The sequence below is a fragment of the Populus alba genome, chromosome 14 (genome assembly GCF_005239225.2).
Source record: "Populus alba chromosome 14, ASM523922v2, whole genome shotgun sequence".
NCBI classification, from domain to species: Eukaryota; Viridiplantae; Streptophyta; class Magnoliopsida; order Malpighiales; family Salicaceae; genus Populus; species Populus alba.
This window is the reverse complement of record NC_133297.1, coordinates 430818-455635: the sequence shown is the minus strand read 5'-3', so window position 1 is coordinate 455635 and position 24818 is coordinate 430818. Positions and strand designations below refer to the sequence as shown.

Genomic DNA, 24818 nt, shown 5'->3' with positions numbered 1-24818 from the left:
TGACAGACATAGAGAAAGGTAAGAGAAATAGGACCAGCATGAAGTGATCTCTCCATGTGGGATAGAGATAAAAAGAATAGAGTTGAATTTTCCAAGATTAGGAAGTGGAGTGGACAGATCAATGGAGGGTTATCATCATATGAAACAATTTATCAATCTATACAAATTCTCATAAAGATTGAGATAAATTAGTGAGCAGATCCTTCAGGAGTTGTATCCATTTCTGAATCGAAAGCAAAACACAGGTTTTTGTTTTTATCTTGACTCTGTCTGACAGCCCAGGAGTTGTGAAAGATAAGTTCATCTTTACTGGCCACCATGGACTCATAACTAGCATTGGAGTTATTGTTCAGCTCGTTCTTCAAAAGAAATCAAAACAAAATAAATAAGATGAATCACAATCAGATTTTGCATGACTAGACGGGAAATTAGCATGGTGTTCATAGAAAATGTTTGCAGCTTCAACAAAAGGCCATGCCTTCCCAGCATTTAGCCAGTACTTGGAGCATGTGATCAGCTTGTCAGCAGCAACCCAAGTTCACTCTCAGAAGGTTTTAACAGCATTCACAATTCCCACACCTTGGTAATCTTAAACAGAAAACCTACCTTTATGATGCCATAAAAACTGAGAGACGAATGGTCAATGAAGAGTTACTTCCATGTTCAGCAATCAAAATTCCAAAGGTCAGAAGAATGCTTCAAATGAAAACCAAGTGCTTTTCCTGAAATGTAACAGAAAGGATTGCAAGTAAAAACTCATAGCGAAACCCGCAGATAGGCAGAGATATCTTCTGTTGTCACCTTGCTGCTTCACTGCCATCCAGTACTCAGTTTCTCCTGAAGAAAACAAATGGTAATGTCTGAGTGGATGATTTATAAGAACATTGGAGGGATGTTGTAGTTTCCAATGGCTTGAATAAGGCTAATCATGTAGATGTCAACAATCATGCAGTTGATACTGCAGTACCACTCATCTGCAGCCTATCATGATAATCCCATGATAAATAGAGGAGACTTGTGAGAACTCCAGTTGAACAATCTCAGCCTGAAAAGATCATCACCGCTATTTTTCCATGGTTTTACTGCTATCAATCTCAGGTTCATCCAATTTAATGCAGTTGCTCGCTCCTCGGATAAGAAGCGATCAATAGAACCAAGAACTACCATTCAAGTTTTAATATGATTTTCAGCATTCTGCAACCATAAAAATAACAACTTGGAAAGCTTTATTTTATTATTTGATCATGATAATTAGGAGTTTTCTCATTGTAACAAAATACAATCTTTAACTATGAACATTCAAATACCATTGCTATTCCACACTTGCCCATAGCTTTAAACTTCCATGATGACACCAAACATTAAATAATGCACAAGGGGCCAAAAGAAAAGAAAAACATCATTCATTTCATTCAGTAAACACAGTGATCAATCAATTCACTCTAGACAAAACAACAAATTAGCAAACTTGATATGAGGTTAAACCAAAATCATATCACATATGTGCCCAAAAAGCATAATCATCATAACCAATTATATATACATAAAGATCAAGACTTTCAAGAACAAACACACCGTCTATCTACAAAACTAGCATCAAAACAATCAATCCTCAAATGGGTTTTACTCAAATTCAATAAAGATGAATCCCAACACATCAAGAGATAACAAAATATTGAACAAAAAAGAAAACAACTTTTTATGGTCTCACAAGAGCATGTCTTTGTCCAGCTTCAAATGAAAGCCTCTTATGACTAATAGCTTGAGAGTATAATTGAGAGAGTTCCTTGGCAAATTTCCGAACACTGAATACAGAACTTTATCACTCTCATCTACGATCGCTGCACTACTTTCCACCTTCCTCTTCCTTGCCATTACTTTTATTTTTCCTCCCTTCTTTATGTGTGATTTTTGCCACTTAGTAGTTATTACAGTTACAATAAATGATCGATTCCTTTTCTTTTATGTCTCTTCGGCTTCTCCAGTGCCCCACAGAATCCCCACTACGGTCTTCTATTTGGCACGACAAATGAACTGAACTAACTGAAGGTGGACTGTTTCCAACTTGGAACCTTCAAAACTTGTCAAAAGTCTCAGGGTGAGATAGACTAATGGAGTGTATAAACACACACAGTTGCACAAAAGATCTTTCGTAAAGAACACACATGAACTATTGGATTAACAGAACCAATCGTTAAAAACCTTGTGATACAGCTGCTCACAGTTTCTTTGAAATTTTTTTAATATTTTGCTTTTTTTATTGAACTGCCATTCGAAATAGGAATGCTTAAATGCTCATGGAACACGAGATGGTACTGATAGACATGCATGCATCTTTTGGAAGGTCCATCTATCTTTCAGTACTACAGCCGCCACTGATAATCCGAGGCCATCAGTCTTGATGCTTTTGATACGTTTCTTGTGTTTTAAAATGAGGTTTAAACACAGTTCAATGCCTTGAGAAACAATGTCAATCTAATGGTTGTGATCAATATGTAATGGTAATGTCTTAAAAAAAATTAAATAGTCAAAATATGGGTGAGGATGACGAGGCATGTGAACCTCGTAACCAGCCTTGCACCCAACACAGTTTGAACAAGGTCCTGTTTTGCCTGCTCCTGGTCTGACCACAGCTAAAGTGGGTCAAAGCCCGACTCAACCATCGTGTTGATGCCAGATGCCCAGAAGGTGGGTGAAATTGCCATAGCCAATCCACCAAGTCGTTGTATTGAATCTACTGCTGAATCTTGAGGACGGGAAAAGCAATAACATCTCGGATACTTGCAGAATTTGTCAACAGCATCACCAGTCTGTCTATTCCGAGTCCCTGGGACAAAACAATTTCCTTCCACCATGATTGGCTTGTAAAAATAGATATAAGGAAAATTGTAGAACAAAAGAGATGGCCATACCATTCCCGAAGCTGGAGGCATTCCATATTCTAAAGCTGTTAAAAAGTCCTCATCAAGGGTTACTTCATACGATTCATCATCGTCTTTCTTGCTTTTGCCATCTGCACCATCTGCTTCTGAAGCAACTGAAGCTCTCTTCTCATTATGCTGTCTCACTTGCTCTTCCAAGCGTCCTCTCTGCCACCATTTAAAATTAACAGTCTTATCTTGTCTTATAATGGAAATGAAACTATTTGTTTTTCTCTTCTTAATGAAGCTTTATGTCATCTATATGCTAACCAAATAACAAGAATGGAATTATAAGAGTCCAAGCAGACATTTATTAAAACACAAAATGAAATAATTCATACAGGAAAAAAAATTAAATAACCAAAAATTTCAGAAAAGATTAATAGTTAAAAATGAAAGAGCAGCAGCAATGAGAGAGAGCAAAATAGTAAGCTGGCACTTAAGTTACCTGATCCATGGGATCAGTCAATTCGGAAAATGCATTCGCCATTTCACGACCACAGATGAATAGTTCAAATCTCTCAGTCAAGCCTACATGCCTGTTGTGGAAAGGAATAACAGATTACCAGAAAGAATTAAAGAAAAAACTGTAACAATTGTCATAAAAATTTATGATAACCAATTTTATTTTATTTTTTCATCTCAGAATACAAAGCCACATGCATGCACAAAGAGTACGTATTACATAAAGGAGTGGTTGCACCAATATGCTTCTGCTCCACACCAAGTTCATGCTGGAGTCTAAGTCAATGAAGTATAATGATGAATTAAAAGGATAACTTCACAAGAAAACATCCAGGAGTTCAATTATGAATAGTTGAGTGACAAAAACTCGTATGCTTTATAACACTTGAAAAGGAAGACCTTCAACAGTTGCATCGTTGGCTTGTAAATTTTTGTACCTTCGGTGTGGCTTGGCTAGAGGAGATATCTCAATAGGATAGTCCAAAACAAATGTGGGTTGCATGAGCTTTGGCTCTACAATGATTTCAAAAAGCTGGCCAAATAAATTAAATGATAATCTTCAGAATGTGCAAAAGATATCATGTAAAATAAAATATAATAAATATACCCATGTCAAAAGACACTAAACATTTTGAGCAATAAAGCATTTTGAAGAGCCTGAAGACAGAACTCGCCAAAAAAAGTCTAAAGACAGAAGAAGCATTCAACTGGAAAATGGCTGAAAAAACAAATTGCGAATATAATTGAAAGAAGAAAGTAAAAGCATATTTACCTCATTAACAAGGTGCCCAACAGAAGGACATGCTGCAATGGCAGATTTGTCTTTACCTTCAAGTCCAGATCCAAGAGTCCTAAAGGTGACATCTTTAGCAACTTCAAGATCATCACCCAAATCATTGAAATCAATAGCAGTGGCTTCTTTTACAAGATTGTGCATGGTTTCCCTTCTCCAGGGCCGCTCTAAACAAATCTCTACACCCTGCATTGAAGCAGTACAAAAATTTTACAGAGTTAAAACCAGTCTCTCTGAGACGTTATTAAGTGGTAAATTGATAAAACCTCCATAAGTTTTTGGAGTATCTTCATGAAGACATATAAAATAAACTCTGCAATAGAACTCATATTGCAAGAGTGTCATTGCCTGGTATTCTAGGGTAAGCTTGCCGTGAACAGCAAGAGCACATCGAGTGACAATTTCCTCTGCCATGATCATCATGCTCTGGTAATCCGAATATGCTTCATACATCTATGATCAAGCTAATATCAATATGAATCAGAGCTTCACCCAACAAAATAAAACATCAAAATGGCTTGCATACAGTTCACAACAGAAATAGATTGGATAAGATAGTACCAAGAGATTACCTCTATGGTTGTAAATTCAGGATTATGACGCGGTGAAAGACCCTCATTTCTGAAAATTCTGCCAATCTCATATACCTTTTCAAATCCCCCAACCTGCCATTACAAGTTACAAGTTTTGTTAAGTAAAGCTGAAAAAAAGTTACCAATTAAAGAAGAATATACATGCACTTGAGGTTTTTCCTGTCCCTTAAAGGAGTACAAATAAACATAAGCACGAAATTGATTCAGTGTTAAAGTCTCTGAAAAAAAGTGAAGCTATAGGAGATGAATGGTAAATGATCCACTCTCATGTGTTTCTAAATCAATGGATCCTGTTATAGCCACCTCATTGATAACCCCTTTTCCCCTTTTTCTCTAAGTTTACCAATAGAATATTTTTATTAGAGAAGTTTCTAATAAAGATTTAGGAATATAACATCACCAGCATTCTCTTTAAGTGAAGCTCAGTTGCAATTCTAAGGTAGAGATCCCTTCCAAGTGAATTGTGATATGTCACAAATGGCCTAGCTTCGGCTCCACCAGCTGCTCCCTAGTAGATCAAATCAATTAAAAACCGAGTTCCAAAACATCAAAGTAGAAGAAAAACTAATAATATATTTCAGGCAATAACAAAAGACTATTGTATAAATATGGAGAGTATCATTGACAATATGTAAAAGAAAAGGAAACAGAATATGAAGTGAAATTTTCTAACAACTTTCCAAGCTCCTTTCTCACAACTTTCATTAAGATAAAGATACAAAACAATTTTTAACAATAAAAACCAAGTACATGAATCTCAAGCAAAAACCTTCAGCTACTAGATGCTTAACCATATCTTTGTGCTGCCAAAAAACCCCAACATGCTCTACACAAGACATGCATATCTTTAGCAACAAACTAAAAGGAGCGGATTTCATCCTTTTACCAGATAACCTTTTTCTTTCCTATACACAATAGCTTACAACTTAACAGCATGCAAAGTGAATCAAATCTCACATCAAAAAGAAAACCAGCATATACATGTGAAGTCTATTTCTAAGGAGAATCCTCCTCTCCCCATATGAAAACCACAACAAAGGCAAACACCACCATGCAATGTGCAATTAGTGTCCTAAAAGTCCCAACAAGGTAAAACCAAAAAAGATCGCAACTCTATGCTAATCAAAGACCGGCCCAAGCCTAATGATTTCTCAAGCCTTAGCTTTTCCACTGTTGGTTTTGCAAAGGTTCCAGGGACAATTCATCATTCTTAAAAGGGTTTTTGAAATATACAAGGGTTGCCCCAAAAACCTCTGTTGGTGCCCTTTCACCCTTAAGGCATTAGAACCTGATTTTTTTCAGACTCCCCCATCTCTGTCCAATCAAGATCACTTAAGCTTTGAAAGTGAAAGTCAAGGATTTTATCACACTTGGGAGGCCACCTAATGAAAACTCTTCCATGTAGTCCAGACTTATCAATTGAGCATGCCATTTCAGCAATAAACAAAATCAACTTTGAATACACGAAATAAAATACATTGCGTCTTGCCCATAAAACAACAGATAATCAGATGAAAGATGCCAAGACCAAAAGCCACTGTGGGGATAGCAACGAACCTGGAGAACAGGAGTCTCAACTTCAACAAAACCTAACAATTCCACAGTCTTGCGAATCTCTGAAACAATCTGCCAACAGAAAGTGGAAAAAAAAAAGAGTAGCATCATTACATCTTAAGCTATTATGCATGGCATTGACAAAATCAGTGCATGAGATAGTCTCACTCCAGTGATAATTAAATGGGATGATTGAGAAACGCAAAAGCAACCAGGTGTCGAATCCAAAGAAGAGTCACAAAATTTGCAATTTTTCAGTTCCAATTTCAACAATATAATGCATGAAGAGAAGAGAAGGAAAGGGAAAATTTTACAAGGAGCGGTGAAAAGTATCACCTTTGCTCTTTTACGGAACACATCAGCAACTTCAGGATTTGAGATCATATCAACATACCTAAACATTGATGATATGAGTGCAGGAAATAACAAAAAAATGAATAACAAATATAAAATGGAAAAATAAATGTACACAGAGTTGTATCATTTCAATGTCTCATTACCTTATCATGCAATTAGGAGACCCTTTCAATAATATTTTCACATAGTAATAAGATCCTCTACAAGACTTTTTTATTAACTCTACTATTAAATGACTTATCAAGTGCTGTCCATAGGAAAATTTATTCTTGATCGCATTACCTTGTCACAAAATTCAGGCAGTGTTTCCCAAACTAAAAAGAAATTGAGCATTCCTTACCTTTGACGGTAGCGCTTATCTACATCAGTTAGACCATGATATTTGTCTGGCAGTGGAAGCAGAGATTTTGTAAGAATCGAGAAAGAACTCACGCAAACAGAGAGCTCACCTGAAGGATTAACCAGGAAAACAAATGAAGTTTAACTAATGTAAACAAACGATCATAGAAAGATGTTGATAAGGTAAGTTGAATGTCAAGGTTCAAGAATGAATGCAGGAAGCAAAGCATTCACCAAAGCTAGTCATATCTTTAAAAGGTTACCTTTCTCTGTGCGCTTCATTGAGCCACTCACACCCAATATATCACCAATATCAACATGTGCTTTCAACTGCTCAAACTGATCATTCAAAAGCCTATCCTTCTCACAGTAAAGCTATAACAAAAGGACTTAATAATTTTAGCTTGTGCTCAACTTGCAAGGTGAAAAACAAAAATCTTACAAAAAATTTTGAATCAAACTGAAATCAGCAAACCTGAATTGCCCCAGAGTCATCTCTAAGAGTAAGAAATGCAAGCTTTCCAAAAGCTCTACGCGCAACAATTCTCCCAGCAATAGATACTTGATCACTCTCACCATTCGACTCTTCACCATTCGCTAAATATTTGTATATCTCTTGTAGGTGATTGGCAGTATGAGTCCTATCCCAGTTATATGCATAGGGTTCAAGTCCTTTGCTCCTCAATTCTTCAACCTACAAAACATTCATAATAAAATCTTAAACAAGCTCATTGTCCTTGAATCCAAACTTCAGAAACTTAAAATTCACCAGTAATCATCATTCAATTACCACACAAAAACCAAAAAAGAGATATCCAGCATCCTTCTATAAATGATTAATTCATAAGAGAATGTCAACATCCCAATTATTTTTTCTATTGAAGAAAGCATAAAATTTGAATCCTTACACTAAATTTGAAAAAAAAAAGGGAAAAAAAAAGAAGAAAAAACAACCACCCCAGTAACCAAAATTGACTACAAAACTAAAACAACCAAGAAACACAAAATGGGCACATACAAAACCAAAAAAGATGAAACCTTTTTCAAGCGAAGGGCACGAATGGCATCACGGTCAGAAGTGGAGGAGGAGGAGGAGGACTGGCGGCGGTTGCGGCCGGCAGTTCTGGTGGTAGTGGTGGAGCAGCAGCGAAGGACATGAGTGGAATAAGAGTGTTTGGTGGTGGTGAGAGAAGCGCTGGAAGACGCAAAGTGAAGGAGATGTCTGAGAGTGAATGGCTTTGAAGACAGACTCCATATTTTCAGCGCCTCCATTTGTTTCTGTCTTTGCCTAGCTTTTGTTGCTTTCTGTATTTTTGCTACTTCTATGATATTATCCTCTGCGAGGAAGAGGAAAGCTTGAGAATTTTTCAGAGCCCAAGAATTTCCCTTTTGTCTTGAACCCAGCCCGCCCACTAAAGGTCTCCTTCGATTTACAGTTCCTTTTTTATTTTCTGGTTTTAAAAATCTTCAAAAAAAATTAGCCAAGTTTTATGTATTGGGATCATGTTTTTAGAACACATTGTAATGTGTTTTTCAAATTATTAGAGAAAAGATTTAATATTGATTAATACAAAAACTGATCGGAAAATATTTTTTATTATTGAACTGAGAAATTTGATTGGCGTTGATTTGGTGTGAAAAATAAGTTTATACACGGTAATGAATAATGTGTTTTTATATTAATTATATTTATGTTGAAACTAATATCTAAGGTACTTTTGAGAATAAAACTAATAATGATATGGATATAATATTTCTCGAGAAAAAAAAAAACAATGACAAGACAGAAATTATATCTCAAGATTCAATCTTACATAAGTTATTTACACCTAAAATGGTATATAAAAAATCAATTTCTCTAGATATTTTTTAATTAAAAATGACGAAAAGAGAGAAAGCAAATAATATTTTATGCCGTCGTAGATTTCTAGACCTTCCATGCATGCCCTGTTTCTTGAAATATAAGATAGACTTACAGGGACACGTCCGGGAAAGTCTTTGTGGGCTATGCTCACAGATTTATTTATTTTTATTTTTTTTCTATGTGCGTTTGATTCATCGAATGTTTACAGATGAGATCTACCGGCTTTACTGTTAAACCTTCTATCCTTGTACCTAGTGTATGTTTTTGATAGCACAATGCAAAGTATTTTTTTAAAATATTTTTAATTAAAATAATCTTTTATATTTTTTATATTTTGTTCTTTACACGAATATTTTAAGATTGGAATGTTGGGTGCCATAGCTGTGCCTGACTTCTCTTCCGTGTGCATTGCTAACCAAAGGTCAAGCCTTGAATTATGACCCCAATTACTTGGTCCAAGCTAGGGCAATATCATATAATTCAGTTTCTCTAAAGTACTATGATCACAACTCACATGAAGCATCGCAGCATGGAACAATTTAACACTTTCACTGATGAAGAGGAACTGCTCCTCCAAGGTGTGTCCGGTGTTGTTAAAGATCAAGAATAAAGTCCACAGGATCAGTTTTTTCTTACAAAATTAACTAGCTGTGTTTCAGTTCTAACAGCCTTGTAATGTCCCAAATGGATCCATGTCCAGAACATTTCTTGCTATCTAGCTAATCCCACTTTGATTGTCAATCCAAGGAAATTGACCCACCATAATTTGGCCATGACCATTGGCAGTAAAAAAATAAATCCATAACTGTGTCACTGCCACTAATTTCTAAGCTTCTAATCTTTTTAAATCTGAAAAAAATCGCAACAAAGACTAGACAGTAACAGCCAAACCCAGACCAAAGCTACAGTTACAGGCAACAAAAAAAGAAAGTTAAGACAGTTTAGAGAGAGATAAAAATCTGTCTTAAAAAAGAAAGATCAGAGATCAAAGAAAGAAGAAAAATGGTGTTTAACAGCTTGATTGTGTTATCAGTAGCCCATAAATCAGCAGACGTATGGCAACAAATAGCATGCATGGGGTTGCAAGATCAAGTGACCAGTCACCAGCTTCTTGATCTCGTTTGCTGCTTCCCTCTTCAACAACTGGGCCGTTTTTCTCTTTACATCTGGACTTTCCTGTGCTTGCCACCACCTGATTCCTTTTTGTCTTCTTACACTTATCAATCCACATCATCAGATGATGATGACCATCCTCATCATTCATATGCTCATCATCATCATCATGATCGTGCCTCTTCCTCTTCGTCCTCTGCTGAAGTTGAATACTTATACTATGACTCTGACTGATTTACTCCAATTTTTATCATCATTTGTGCACGGTAACTCTCTCTCCCTCTCGATATATCTCCCTTACCTTGTATTATGTGTTTAATTTGTTTCTTTTGTTTTGTGGGTTTTTTTTTTTAAAGAGGAAATTGTCGGGTTTTTTAGGATTAGTGTTTCATGATGATTTAGTGGAGATGATTATATGTAGTGAGTTTGTGGGGCTTTTTTCAAGATTCTCTTTTGATGCTTCAATCTGGCTTTTCCCCTTTCTTTTTTATGTTTATGTGTGCATGGTTGCATCTTGATGAGTGATGACATTGTTAAAAGGTTGAGGTCATAGCCATGGAGAAGATTTGAAAAGAAAAGTTTGCTGGCTTGTATGTGTTCATATGCCATACAAAACATTGAGGGCTATGTCCGTTTTGGACTTGGATCTAGTAGGATTCCACTAATTGGTGATTGTTGCTTTTTGTCTTAAACTTTTTTGCTGTGAGGATGCTGCGTAGAACCAAAGTTGATTCTTGCCTATCCAACATCATCTTACCTTGAAAGATTGTTATATTCCAATTCCAAGACGCAAACTTTTCTCTTGATGTGAATGAGATCTTTATGGGTAGCTGATCTTCTTGATGATCAATTAGTTGATCACCTTAAACGTTTTAGTTTACCTATTAGAGATAGAAGATAAATAATCTAGAAAACTTCACCACTTATCTGTTGATTGATTTCATTGGAATTGCAATTTTCAATAATCATTATACTTTCTCAAGTTTTCTGTTGAAGAAGTTTCATATTTTATAAAGAAACTTGCTGTAGACTTCTTAGTATCTTGTCTATGTATGCAGATGTAGAATTTATCTTGATAGAGGAGTGGAATAGATGATTGTACACACGTTTCAACTTCATCTGCAACATCAAAAAAAGAGAGTTTTCAGCTGAGTAAGACAACTAAAGGGATCTTGTTCATGTTCATCTTGTTTGTATACCAGTCGCTGTTGACAGCACTGAATCGTTGTAAGTAGTTTATTTAGTTTATTTCTGATTTTACGAAATATCATATCCCATGGTTGTGGTATAGCTAAGACTACAGGTCCTATGCAAAATATATGATAGGCAACTACGTGTACATATATAAGTTCTTGGGAATCCTTGTTTTGTTCCTTTTGAATAATTCTCTACACGTGTGACCATTACAAAATTGCGATCTTGGCCTTATTTCATTCAGGTTTTTTTGTATATCCTTATTTAATCTTGTTTCTAATTATACAGCTGTGTCAAATCTCAGAACTCTTTGGTTATTGATATAAACACTGATAGAAATTCTGGTATGGTCATAGATGATGGGAAAGGATTTCTATTCAAGCAATTGAAATAAATCATGAAAGACTCTGCATGATTGCTTATAGACTGAGTTGCTTTCAACTAAATTGTTCTTGGAGATTAAATTACTTCCAGCCTCACCAAAGAATTGTGTTGCAAACAGACTTGTTATATCATATCTCACTTTCATGTACCTTGTGTGAGCGAGGAAAAACAGAAAAAATCCCTCGATGCATGAATCTTTTTGCAGCTGTCTATTCTATCTTGTGTGTAGACACAAGCATGTCCTTTTATAGTGTTTTTGTGTACATCAGTGGGTTTTCATCTTGTTCTTTTGGCACCTAATAAGACTATACTCCCCTTGTTATCATCCTGAAATTTCTCAGTTGTGCATTTGATGGTGCAAAGATGTCAGCACCTACTTTTAAGTGCTCTATAATTATGTTAAACAGACTCTGAGAACTTGCACGGGTGGCTAATCTATAAGTAATTTAGCAAAGGTGTGTGTGGTGCAGGCACACGTGCACGTGTGCGTGCATAGTAATCAGTATTGAAGGATTTGTGAATTTTCTTGGGGTGCAGATTGTGTTGTGCTGGTGGAGAAACAAGAGTTTTGCAGATTCCCCATTAGATGGATGGCAGTGCACAACTAAGAGAATTTTTCACTTTTTTCTAATGGCTGGTGAAGTGCTTTGATGGTAGAGTACTTTGAAAGCATATATGCTAGAATGCCTTAATATGATTCTATATTTATTAGCCAGTTTTCTACAAGCAGATCGATGTAGGATGTAGGATTTCGATATGGTGGGTGAAACATGATTCTGACGATGATTTTGAGTAGATGGCTCGAAGATTTCATTGGGAAAATGGGATTTTGATGAGAATTATCAAGCAGACATCTTGTTTAGAACTGTAATTCTTCCCACTCTTGGATTGTTCAGACCAAAGGAATGCTGTTGTTTTAGGTTTTACATGAATCTGGTGTTGTGTAAGCTTCATTTTATTGTTCATAGCAGTTTATGATTAAACCATGCTACAAACTGGATTCTCTCCGTTAGAATTCATAAACAGTTTGCAGGTGCAGTTAAAGCAAGTTGCGTTGCTCCTTCGTGTGCTATTCAAATGGAAAACATTCTCTCTCGAGAAGGGAAGGAACTTTGATTAAGAATCACTGTTCAACACACCCACTCTTTCTGTAATGATTTCATATGAACGTGGAAGATCATTAATTACTATATGTACTACTAACAAAGATTGAAGAACTACTCAACCTCAAAATACTATTTTATACAGGGGTAAAAAAAATTTAAATCGAGAAAAGTGAAAGAAAAAAAAGCTTAAAAATCTAAATTAAAAAAAAATTAACTGATTAGAAAACCAAAAAAAAATATTATGATTCATAATCAAAGCTTAAGATACTGATTGAGGAACGTGTGCAAATCGTGTTTTTAAAAAAAATTTAAATTTTTTTTTTTTACTAAAATTTAATATAATTTATATGTTTTAAATTGTTTTGATGTGCTGATGTTAAAAATAATTTTTTTAAAAAAAAAAAATCATTGACATGTATTCCAACACGAAAAATTATTTAAAAAACAACTGATATTACATTGCCAAATAAACTCAAGCCTTGCATTTAGTAAAATATACAGCCCATTGGTTTTTTGGTATAAATTTTATTTTTTTCTCTATAAAATCATCCATGGTACACTTTTGTCCTTATGTTTAAAGTTTTTCATTGTTACCCTTCTAGTTCCCAAAAATTTCAAGTTACCATTAACCATTAGATATTCTATTTCTTTTTTTATTATTTTTTTATAGTTTTTCTTAGCTTCTTAAGTGTTTTTGTGAGTATTGAACATGCATTGCTATTTTTAGACGAAAATTGAGGGGAAATAAGAAATGCTTAGGGAAATTGACAAAAGGATTCAGTTGAGAAATTCAGGAAATGTTTAGGATCCAAATGATAAGATATGCGAGGTTAGGACTCAATTGTGTAAATATATAGGTCAGGTACTAAATTGAGATCTCCCCAAAATAAAATGGATTTGATCTAAAAAAACCTTTTATAAGTAAAACGAAGCGTTTTCAACACTCTCATCCAGCGATATCTCTCTGGCCTTTGCATAGGCAGTCACCAAACTGAGCGGTGCCTCTTTCTGCTTCTGCTCCTGCTCCAGCTCCTGCTCCGACCTCCACCGTCCGGCCTTCTGCGTCGGCTGTCTCATGTGGTGAGTATTGTTACTACTCCTTTGTTTTTCCTTAACTCATGTCTAAAGCTAGACTTTGACTTTTGAAGCACAAAAGTGTGTGTGTGTGTGTGTGTGTGGTGCAAAGCTTATGAACTAACTCCAATCTAATCAGAGGTTTGAGATTTTTAGATTTTTCATGTACATAAGGATTGTTTCATCGAAAACACAATCAGGGTTTTCTTTGTTTGGCTAAAAGCAATTAATTGTGTGGTAAAAGCTTAAATCTTTATCTTTATAAATTGGTTTTCGTCTATACGTTCTTTTCTTTTTTTTGTATTGATAACAAAGCTTTTGATCACTAATTAGTAAGTGCATGTTTGGTAATGCGTTTGAAAGTGCCTGCTCCCGCTGAAAGCATCAGATTGATGCTTTTTCAATCCAAGAACACTATTGCAAAATAATTTGTACCTTTGTTCCCATATATACAAAAACAAAAGGCTTGAATGAGGTTGGTTGAGAACAAACAAATATCCAATGCAAATGAATAATCCAGTGCTTGAGGAAACAAAATGTTCACCAATAATTTTAATCTGTCAGAATATGCTTTTGACAGGTGATTACATTGAGGAAGAGAGATGAAGCTAGGCCTGAGCAGAGCATGTTTTTATAGCAGCTGTTCTGCATCGATTTTCTCTTCTTCAATCCCATCTTTAACAACAATTAAACCAAAAATTCCTCTCTTTTTGAGGCCGCCCACTTATTCAGTAACTTCATCAGACCTTCAAAAATGGCATGGATGGGCAAAAAGCCTTGCCTCCTCCGTTGGGTCGTCTTTTGTGGAGTCTGATAATGGCCCTGACTCCACTCTTCTGTGCCGGGAGCTAAATTGGCTCCTAGAGGACTCAATTGAAAACCGCTCCTCCTCCCCATGCTTTTCCTTTGCCGCTTGTAAATATGATACTTTTGATGGAATTGAGAATGTCATGTTAAGAATAAGTTTGGATGATCTTTACCAGTTATGGAAGCAGAGGATTGAAGAGAGGAGGCCTTTCCAGTATATAGTAGGGTGTGAGCACTGGAGGGACTTGGTGCTGAGCGTGCAAGAAGGGGTCTTGATTCCAAGGCCAGAGACAGAATTGATTGTTGATCTAGTGAGCGATGCGGTTTCCAATAATGAAGAATTGGGACAAGGGTTGTGGGCAGATGTGGGTACTGGGAGCGGTGCTATTGCTATAGGTATTAGCAAGATTTTGAGGAGTCATGGGAGAGTTATTGCCACAGATTTAAGCCCAGTTGCAGTTTCGGTGGCAATGTTTAATGTGCAAAGGTATGGCCTTCAGCATGTGACTGAAGTAAGGCAAGGATCTTGGTTTGAGCCGTTAAAGGATGTTGAAGGACAACTTGTAGGTATTGTGAGTAATCCACCATACATACCTAGTGACAATATCTCTGGACTACAAGCTGAAGTTGGTAGACATGAACCAAGACTCGCGTTAGATGGTGGTGCGAGTGGCATAGAGTATCTTCTTCATCTTTGCAATGGGGCTGCTGCAATGTTGAAACCTGGCGGATTTTTTGCTTTTGAAACCAACGGGGAGAAGCAATGCAAGTTTCTTGTAGATTACATGCAAAATGACACTTCAGGAAGCTTTTGTAATTTGAACATTGTGTCTGATTTTGCTGGTATCCAAAGATTTGTGACTGGGTTCCATCAATGAGCAAGTAACATAAAATGTCCCTTTACCAGGCACCAAGGAAGTTGCGAGACAAGTTTTGTCTGCAATGTAACTAGATATAGTAATATCTATGAGATCATAATATCATCCTTATCAGTGCCCCTTTCTCATATCATTGATGACCGGAATACATTGAGATTGAAAAATTCAAACTTATTGGCTAGTTTGGCATGAATGTATGGATCTTATGAGATACTTTTGCATGTAGAGTAACCATACCTTCTCTCCAAAGATGTAATTGTTTTTACCTTCCTGCTCATTTGTTTGTGAGTGTTTGATCCATTACAAAACAAATAAAGGAATACTGAGTCAAAGGTCTCGATTGTTTTCGCTTTTACAAAATCTGAAAAACTTCGTAAGAGTTGCGCTACTTTTATCAGTTTTGAATGTTTTATTTCTCTCATACTGTTGATAGAGATTTAGTTGTTTTAAGTTTCAAATTTATGATAGCGCTTTCTCGGCCACCAAAAGGAGCATACATGATGTCTATCATATCTTTGACCCTAACATAAAATTGAACTTCATGCTTTAAAATCCTGTATAAACTGCTTCACTTTTGATGCATCACATATAAAGTTCAGTTTTGATGTTCTTTCAGTAGGGATGAGCAGTTTACAAGGACCTCCATCCCTTGATAGAAAATGGCCAGAATTGAATTCTCCAGCTCGGTCTCTAACTGAACCACAAATGTATCATTTATGATGTGATCTGAAGCAAACATTTGAATCTGGACCAGAGACATGAAAAAAGAAGTCTGCCTTCTAGATAGTCTGGCAAATAAAACTCCTCTGCAGGTCAAAATTTTGATTTAAAAGGTGGTGAACATCCAGAACAAGGGGAGGTTACATTTCATGGCAACAGAGTAAGCCCTCGAAGGAAATCAGTGTGACGGGCATGGTATGTTGAAAGGAGCCTTGATACAGAGTTTATTAAGTCACTAAAACTGTATTGTACAAACCAAATAAAAAGGCTGATGGTTGCCACAGAGGAGGAAGTTGCAGATTTGATCAACAGTTGTCAAGACTCCGATGTTGACGTGACAAATCAGCATATTGAAGAGATTGTGAGGACTTTGGTTTTGGACTATGCGATCATGGAAGTGGAGAGTGATGGAATGGCTGAGTTTGCTTCTATTCCTATTGGTAAAGTTTGCTGTAAATGCATTAGCAAGGAGGGTCTTGAAGGGAAACCAAAAGCAGAGACGGGGGCATAAGCTTCCATCCCGTGTGAATTTTGTCCATGGATAAGTCATTGTACACCTGATGACATTCTCTCCGAAACTAGTGTCTACTACATGTGGTTGGATTTTTTATTTCTCAGCATATTTTTCTTACATTTCTCTCATTGTTTTGCAGTTTAGATGTCGAAAGTCTTGTTTTCTGGATACCATATTACCATTTATATAATATCTTTTGCATTTTTGCTGTTGCTCTTTGAAGTCCCCTAATGCTGTTGCCTGCTGGAATGCCATTAAACTTCTTCATTATAAAGTTCTTCAGGAATAGCAGCTCATGTTATGCTAATGCATAAAACTAAATTCTGTTGCAATTCCCTTGTCACTCTCATGTAATGTGATGCCATGAGGATTTTGCTAAATACAGATACCTGTTGCACCTTCCTTCTCTGGCATTGCTGGAACCAAAACGATGCTCGTTTGTTATGTTTTACTTTTCTTGCTGTTTTAGCTTCTTTTTATTTCTTTGATTGTTATCGCTAACCATGCTCTAAAGCAGATTCACCTTCATTATCATTGCTTTTCTTTTCCGTACATCCTCCATTATCTCTTGAAGAAAGTCAAGTTTGTGATGCTTTGTGCGTGATTGAAATATTTTAACAATTATAGCTGCAAATTGTTATCTTTTTCATCCATGTGGTATTCTGATAGGAATATTTTGACAATTTGGAGTCATGGAAGAACCGTATGGAGACCGAGTTTAGGACACTATGCGCAGGCATTTTGTTCTCGCCCGGCGTAATTTCCACAGATGATCCAAAGCTAATTATGATGGCTGTCCAATTGCTTGTCTATGCTCCCACCCTTCCTGCTTAAATTGCGTAAGCTGGAAAAAGCATTACAGAATGGACAAAAGTAGTTAGTCAATCTTGGGATGCTAAATTAGATATTGCATTGAAGATGGTGCTGGTTGTTGACTTGGGAGGTTTAGAGGAATCACACGCACTCTAGCTTCCATGGATCATCACTCAAATCAGCCTTCACAGCAAACTCCACCCAAAAGCCCTTATCATTAGGTATCATCTCATGAGTTTTGTGCCAAAATTCCCAGTACAGGTAAATGCAGAAGATAAACATCAGCAGAGCCGTAGACTGGAGAACATGAACAAGCTAAGGATTGTCCTACATGCCACACATGCATTCCAATTGGTTTAGAGAATGAAAAACTTAATGGCAAAACATAAATTATCTACATGAACGTGTTGCAAGAAATTGCAACGAGCACATTGTATACCCTCAACTATAAAACAGCAAGGTTTTGGTAGCCATTATTGACAAATGATAGATTAGGTTCGCATCAATTAGGGCAATGATGTGTGGTATGGAACAACTTTTTTTCTTTTTGCTGCTAGAAATGAGAAGCCTGCATTGCAAGCCCTTCTAAGCTTCCAACGTGACATTCCATTAGCGAACGCACGTTACCAAACCAAAAGCATCAAAATCAGTTATGGTGCAATTCACGTTACCAAACTAAAAGCATAAAAAATATGAACTGCATCGCAGCCACACCCGCTTTCCCAAGCGTGCTCCTAATCACGGTACTTAACGTTATCACCAGCAAAAACCCTAAACCAAGAGAGACTAGGCGATTTACCGCTGGACCAACCCTATGTTCATGCGGTAGGGAGAAAGGTGAAACACCCGGTGTTATTTTACACAGAAAATCAACAGTATGGACCAATTATTCAAGCAAATATTGGAGAACAACTAGGAGTGGCGACCCCAAACACCAATCACGGCACATGTGTCAGATTAATGTGGGGCCTTGAATTTTATTATTCAATAAGAGGGAACATCAATGCCCTCCGGGCAGGCTAAGAGCTGACTACTGAAGCACTGCTAGTATTTTTTTTTTTTTTTTTCTAAAGAGAAGATAGCACAATCATGGACAGCAAAAGAAGAAAAAAAGGCCAGTGGCTCCACCTCATTTCCGTGTTTCTACATGTAAATATATGCATGAACCCATCTTGAAAAAGGCATCTTTGACGCCTCACCTTTTTTTTTTTTTCAAGTTATATCCATGGAGGGCTGCCTTTTCTCACTGAGCTAGCTTTCTAGCTTTTTGCTTCGTGTGGTGCTTTGCTGACTTCTCTTCTGTGTGTTTCCTCTTAAAGATTTAAGCCTTAAATTATGGCCCTATCAATGCCCAAATTATAAGGGCAGATATCAAATAATATTCAATGTATCAGACAGAATCAAGAGGGAAAAATAAGAAATTAAAGAGAGTCCAAACCCTTTGTATTTATCATAAACTATAATGATTCCTTGACCTCTATAAGCATTTGGAATATTTTTTAAGCATAATTTACATTATTATTTGCACTCAATAAAAAAAAAAAAAAAAAACTACTTCTAAATCACCAAAAATAGAAAAAGTCCCCTGTTTAAAGTAGCTGGAATTCAAAATTAAATATAAATAAAACTTCAATTATCTTATAAAAGAATTCATTTTTTCAACTTGGAGACACTCATATTTTAATGTGAATTTCTACAATAAAATTACTGTTTTGCCGCGTGGAAACACGCATTGCCAGCCTCAAATTTTTTTTTTTTAAAATTGATGTAATCGTTTTGATGTGCTGATGTTAAAAATAATTTTAAAAAATAAAAAATATTATTGACATGTTTTTCGGCACGAACAGCTATTTGAAAATAACCGCTACCACACTTCCAAATACCCTCTAAATAAGACTCAAGAGCATATGAAAACACTAGAACGCCCTCCCAAGCAGCCTTATTTTTGTAGTCAAAAGGTTGTATATGCAATTCAACTGTTAAAAATAATGTGCAAAGACAAAAAATCATTTTTTTGCAAGGTCAATAATTTTTAGGTTTGAAGGGTAGAATCGATAATTAACTATGCAATTTAATTGGAAAATACACAAAAACCTCTAAATCAAAAGTCAATTGTTTTTAGCTTTTAAAGGCGGAAAAATATTTTAACTGTAAAATTAAAAAAAGTAAATAATTAAACTACCCCAGTTAATATGCAAATGACATCCGGATAGCCTGGCTGACTATGATATAATCCATATTGCTTTTGTATGTATTTTTGTGGCGTAGTTATTACTAATTCGAAAAAACCTAATGGACCAAAGGGAAACAACAGCAACATGTCCAAATACTTAATTGATGGGAAATTGAAAAGTTGGCCTTTTTATTTCATTATTTCAAATAAAAACAAACCTCGAAGAGTCATGGATGTGTGTGGGGTGTGATAGCAACATTTGCCATTTAGATGGACGGTGATCTTGTAACTAAACCCACAATAGCGACATCTCCTCTAATTATTTCTTCTTTTTTTTTCTATCTTCAAACTTATTTCACGGTGAATTTTTGTGTTTTTAAAATAAAAAATACAAATAAACATGTTTTTATTATATTAAAACAAAAATCAAGTATCAAAATATTATTGGCGAATTAAGCTCTAATATTTGTTACACAGGGGAGAAAGGGATACAACATGAATGGACTTTATAAAGGGGGACCAATCACACACATGTAATTGCGGAGGGAGTGGGGCCGGAATCATACACAAATCAAAGAGATGATGATGATGCGTGCAGGGATGGCCACGTGCCATGTCATGGAAATGAACAAATGAGTCACGTAACTACTGACAGAGATGCAAAACAGTCCCTGACACACACTCACAGGGGCCCACCCATTCCATGGTCCTGTGATGCAAGCAGACAGAAACACACAGCAATACACATGTATCGTGTATCCGTGCATGTGCTTCACTCGCGTGTGTACAAGACAAGGTTTGTTCGTCCTCCTCGTGTAAATTTCATCATCGTCGACTGGATTAACAAATAATTCCTTAAATTTTACAAGAATTTTAATAAATAAAAAGGATTAGAGATGTAAATTTTACAATCTTATTATCTTAAATTTAAATAAATGGCGGTAATATCATCAAGAAGTCTATAAAACCTTTAAATAGGTTGTAATAACTCACCTCAATTAGAAAATAATATAAAATCTAAAAAATTTTACAATCTTATTATCTTAAATAGGTTCTCTTGAATTTGAACATTGACTAGTAGTTTATAAGAGTAATCATTTATATATAATCTAATCGTAGACCCAAGTGATCAAAACCTTCATCTCCTACCGTTCTCGCAATATTAGTCGGTTTTAATTATGACAATTAGTTGATAAAGTCATAATTTAATGTTTAATAACAATATGGGTTGGTACGGTTGCTTGATGATGACCTGGCCACCGTTTTCCCATTGGATTCTCTTTTCTTCCGTCCTTTTACCTTCACTACTCAATCCTCTTCTTCTATTTTCTTCCATTCCATTTCTGCCCTGGTTTCCTCGTCACGTGTGCCGTTTACTCACGGGTGCCTGATTTTTCAATTTTCACCTCTTTGCACGAGTCTGTTACACGTGTACGGACCCTGATGCCCGCCACACGCTCTACGCCCTCCACACCATTGCGTTTGATTTCCCGGTGCACGTCACTTCGTTTGTGTACCATGATGTGTAGTCGACCCGGTGACTTGCTCATCCCAAACTCAACTCGGACCGAATTTCTTTAATAAATTAAAATTAATACACTGCCAAACATGCACTTTTAACCATGACCTTCAGTGAGGCATAATTTTTATAGTTTGTGGAAGGAGAGGTTGTTTGAAAATATATTAAAATAATATTTTTTAAATATATTTTTAATATTAATATATTAAAAAAATTTAATTTTTTCAAAAATATTTTTGAAAAATAAAAAAATAAAGAGCTATATGATATAACGAGTGGCGATTGTGTAGTTAATATGAGGGCGCGTGAGGGAAGTGAAGGCGTTAAAGAGGACATAGGCAGCTACTGCTCACTGCCTTGGTGGGGAGAAAACGAGGGTCTGCAGGCAGAGAGGACTCTTTCCTTGGGAAGAAGAATCCCTGTTTGGTCTCTCTAATTAGTAATTACCATAAATTGCCAACTTCACTGTTACAATTTAAGAATTACCTCCCATTCAAATATTTATCCGTTGGGTGCGAAAATGGAGGTGGCAGCGCAAACGTCCAAACAAGGTGCCTATTTATCTTTATCTATTAATCTTTAAAAACAAATAAATCAATTTAATGTTTATTTGTTGTTACAGTATATTTTATTTTTTATTTAAAAAAAAATTCAAAAACATTTTTAAGAGATAAAAGCTTAATAAAATTTAGGGCTGGAATAGTAAAAGGGTAAAAACACAACACGTCACATCACCTCACCTCGCAAAGGGTGGGGTGCCACTGATTCTAGCATGGTCAAGGGCAATCACTCCCTTGTCTAGCCCCTTTTAAGTTTACCTCATACCTGGGATTAATTACCACTACTCCCCTAAAGTTGGATTCTATGTGTTATTCCTTAAATGAGATTTTATTGTCGGAAAAAAATAAAAAGAGCACAGGTTGAGACGAATGTCGTGGGTGTCGTCATGCAAGTACTTTTTATTTAAACATGTATTAAAATAATATATTTTTATATTAGTATATCAAAACTGTAAAAAATATTTTAAAATAAATTAATTTAAAATAAAAATAATACTTTTTTTAAAAAACCCAATCATACTGTAATAACAAATAGATTTGAAGTGGATGTTTGTTACCACGGTGTACCGGAATAAAAACATGAAAATCATGGTTTTTATTTCTTATTTTTTTATGTGTGGTTTCAAATGAGGAGAAACGCAATCCAATACGTGTAAACGATGAGAACATGATATATATATATATATATATTGTTTTTTTAAATATATTTTGTTTAAAAATATATTAAAAAAATAAACATATTAAAAAAAATCTAAAAAAATCAAATAATAAAAAAAATTAAAAAAAATTAAAATACATTTTAAAATTCAAAAACAAATATATTTTAACTATGCAGCCAGCCCAATTTCAGCGCTCCAATGCTGAAGCTAGCGAGACTATAGGCAATGCCTTGTTTTGTGTTATGATGCTTTGGAAAATGTAAATTGAGGGGTCGATATTGCATGCATGAGTGCTGAAATTTGAACTCAAATTTGTTAGTGGGATATTGGGTGTTTGTGTGGTTTGTACTTTGTAGATGAATGAACAAATAAAAGATTTTCATGGCATACTGTAAAGAAATACTCTTTCATGTGTGTTTAAAAGTATGGTGTTTTATTGTGTGATAAATCAAGTGAAAGTCTAAAGATGTATAATAAGTTTTTTAATGTTATTATATGTATATTTATAACATAAAAAATATGGCAATTGACACTTGAAACTTAACATGTTAGTGAGATTAATTATGTTATGATTTTATTTTTCTTAATTAATTATAAGATGTATAATTACAGGGATAAAACTTAAAAACAGCTATTCAGTTTAATTCAAAATATAATTATTTAATAATAGTTATAATATTAACAATTATAATATTTCATTGTATTTCATTGTAATGTTTTAAGTGTACATCAACTTGTTGCTACACATAAAAAAACACAAAACAAATATATTTTCTTTTCTTTGTTTTTTTTTCTTTACCAGGTTTAAATGATTCAGATATATCCTGGTAATATTGTTTATGTACGAGATATATAAATATTTTTAAAAAAGCATTGACCATCCTTTTATATTATTCAATTCTCAAACAGTTTATCTAAAAGTGGGGTTGCCTGAAAGCCACATTCTTGCAATTTTTCTGGCAATAAAAACAACAAATACCATGTTTTTACTTGGTGTTCTTCGGAGCCACTAGAACAGCAACAATTTTTTATAAATGGTGCCGAACCCCAACATTTTTTTATAATGTTGAATACCAACACCTTTTTTTCTTGTGTGTTTAGTGGGTTGTTTCTAGAATTTCAAGGCCACTATGCCCTTAAAACTTGACATGGACCGTGGAGGCCACAGTGTGGTTTATTTTATTTTTTACAGAGAAATCAACATTATGACAAGAAAAGAAGAATCCTTGTCGAGGATATCTATATATATTAGCAATAAAAACACGATCGTGGACGGGACGGCAAGGTGTCTGTAAACGATACGATTCTCTGGGATGTATTGTTGTCCACAATAAAAATGCTTTGGAATATCTTTTTTCCCCTCTCCTTCCTTATTGGATTCCGTTAGACAATGGTTAAACAAATACACGGAATGTTATGTGCGAGAACAATGCCGCTTTTAATTAGTATTTCAAGATAAAACGCACGGAGACAAAACAGAGTCAGAAAAATATATACTTTGGGAGCAAGAGAACTCTCGTTTTCAAAGTATCCTTTTATTTTAAAATATATTTTTTTATTATATAAAAAATTCATTTTTAATATGAGCATATAAAAACTATATAAAAACACAAAAACTAAATAATTTTTAATGGAGAGTAAAAGGGGCATGAGATTACCATGATCAAGTGCTTACTTCCCCAAAACTCAATCACGCCAACAACAACCACGGTAACATTTGTAAGGGAGTTGCTTTCTCCTGCCATAAAGTCATACCATTGAATAAACTATATATTATAACCATTGTTTTCCACATGAAAAATCATTAGATTGATGATTGTAAAATCACAGCAAAACCACTGGGTTCCCCGCTGCCATGGAGTGCAGAGGGGAAGGAAAGATGGAGTCTAACCATACGTTGCCCACTACATTGACCGCTCAACGAACTAATCAATCCCCCCTCCCTTCATTGGATGGAGGCATGTCTTCCATCGCCATATCATTACTCCCCTTGAATTCTATCCATCTCCAGCAAGTTATGAGTAGAGATTGCATTTTATTTTAAATTGCAATAAGAACCTGAATTTCCAAGAGATTACAACATCAAATACCCTGAAAAAACTGTTTTTTACTGCCATCAACCAACCGCGTGGCGCAGTGCATCAACAAACGAAGATATATGTCTCTTACAAATCCAATGATTAAACTTTTCAAAAAGTGGCCTTTCAAAAAAGAAAAGGGAGAGAATTAACGTTATTCCTTCTTCACATGAGCTAAGAAATCGATTCGATATATCTGAAGAAATTCGCAAGTGGGGGATCAATTTTAAACGAAAAGTGGGGCAGAATGGGAATCAAAAAGGGAGTGTCCCGAAAAGCAGGCTTTTAAAAAAGACAAAGGAAGCTCAATGTCCCCTTTTCTCCACCGCCACCCAAAAAA

At 35.4% G+C, this 24818-nt stretch overlaps 2 protein-coding genes, 1 long non-coding RNA gene and 1 pseudogene across 4 annotated transcripts; 3 read left to right on the top strand and 1 right to left on the bottom strand.

Moving 5' to 3' along the window:
• Positions 1 to 2398: 2398 nt before the first annotated feature.
• Positions 2399 to 8549, bottom strand: LOC118059340 (lysine--tRNA ligase, chloroplastic/mitochondrial). The gene is made up of 14 exons (XM_035072192.2): positions 8061 to 8549; positions 7498 to 7716; positions 7286 to 7397; positions 7024 to 7132; positions 6663 to 6720; positions 6330 to 6398; positions 5173 to 5280; positions 4752 to 4844; positions 4528 to 4632; positions 4159 to 4365; positions 3824 to 3918; positions 3370 to 3460; positions 2913 to 3089; positions 2399 to 2827 (listed from the first exon to the last, which is right to left on the bottom strand). Exons 1-14 carry the CDS (start codon positions 8292 to 8294, stop codon positions 2735 to 2737), a joined length of 1770 nt encoding a protein of 589 aa, XP_034928083.1. The 5' UTR covers positions 8295 to 8549; the 3' UTR covers positions 2399 to 2734.
• Positions 8550 to 10267: 1718 nt separating this feature from the next.
• LOC118059287 (uncharacterized) lies at positions 10268 to 12625 on the top strand. The gene is made up of 3 exons (XR_004689290.2): positions 10268 to 10825; positions 11058 to 11226; positions 12115 to 12625. It is a non-coding gene; the product is annotated as an uncharacterized lncRNA (long non-coding RNA).
• An 828-nt stretch (positions 12626 to 13453) lies between these two features.
• LOC118059285 (uncharacterized) lies at positions 13454 to 15656 on the top strand. Of its 2 annotated transcripts, none has more exons than XM_035072125.2 (2): positions 13454 to 13763; positions 14322 to 15656. In XM_035072125.2, the coding sequence occupies exon 2, from the start codon at positions 14360 to 14362 to the stop codon at positions 15440 to 15442; it is 1083 nt and encodes a 360-aa protein (XP_034928016.1). In that variant the 5' UTR covers positions 13454 to 13763; positions 14322 to 14359; the 3' UTR covers positions 15443 to 15656. The 2 variants fall into 2 exon arrangements, with proteins under 2 accessions (XP_034928016.1, XP_034928015.1); XM_035072124.2 differs by having other exon boundaries at positions 13469 to 13763; positions 14338 to 15656.
• A 407-nt stretch (positions 15657 to 16063) lies between these two features.
• On the top strand, positions 16064 to 16891 carry LOC118059286 (uncharacterized; annotated as a pseudogene).
• The last annotated feature ends 7927 nt before the right edge of the window (positions 16892 to 24818 follow it).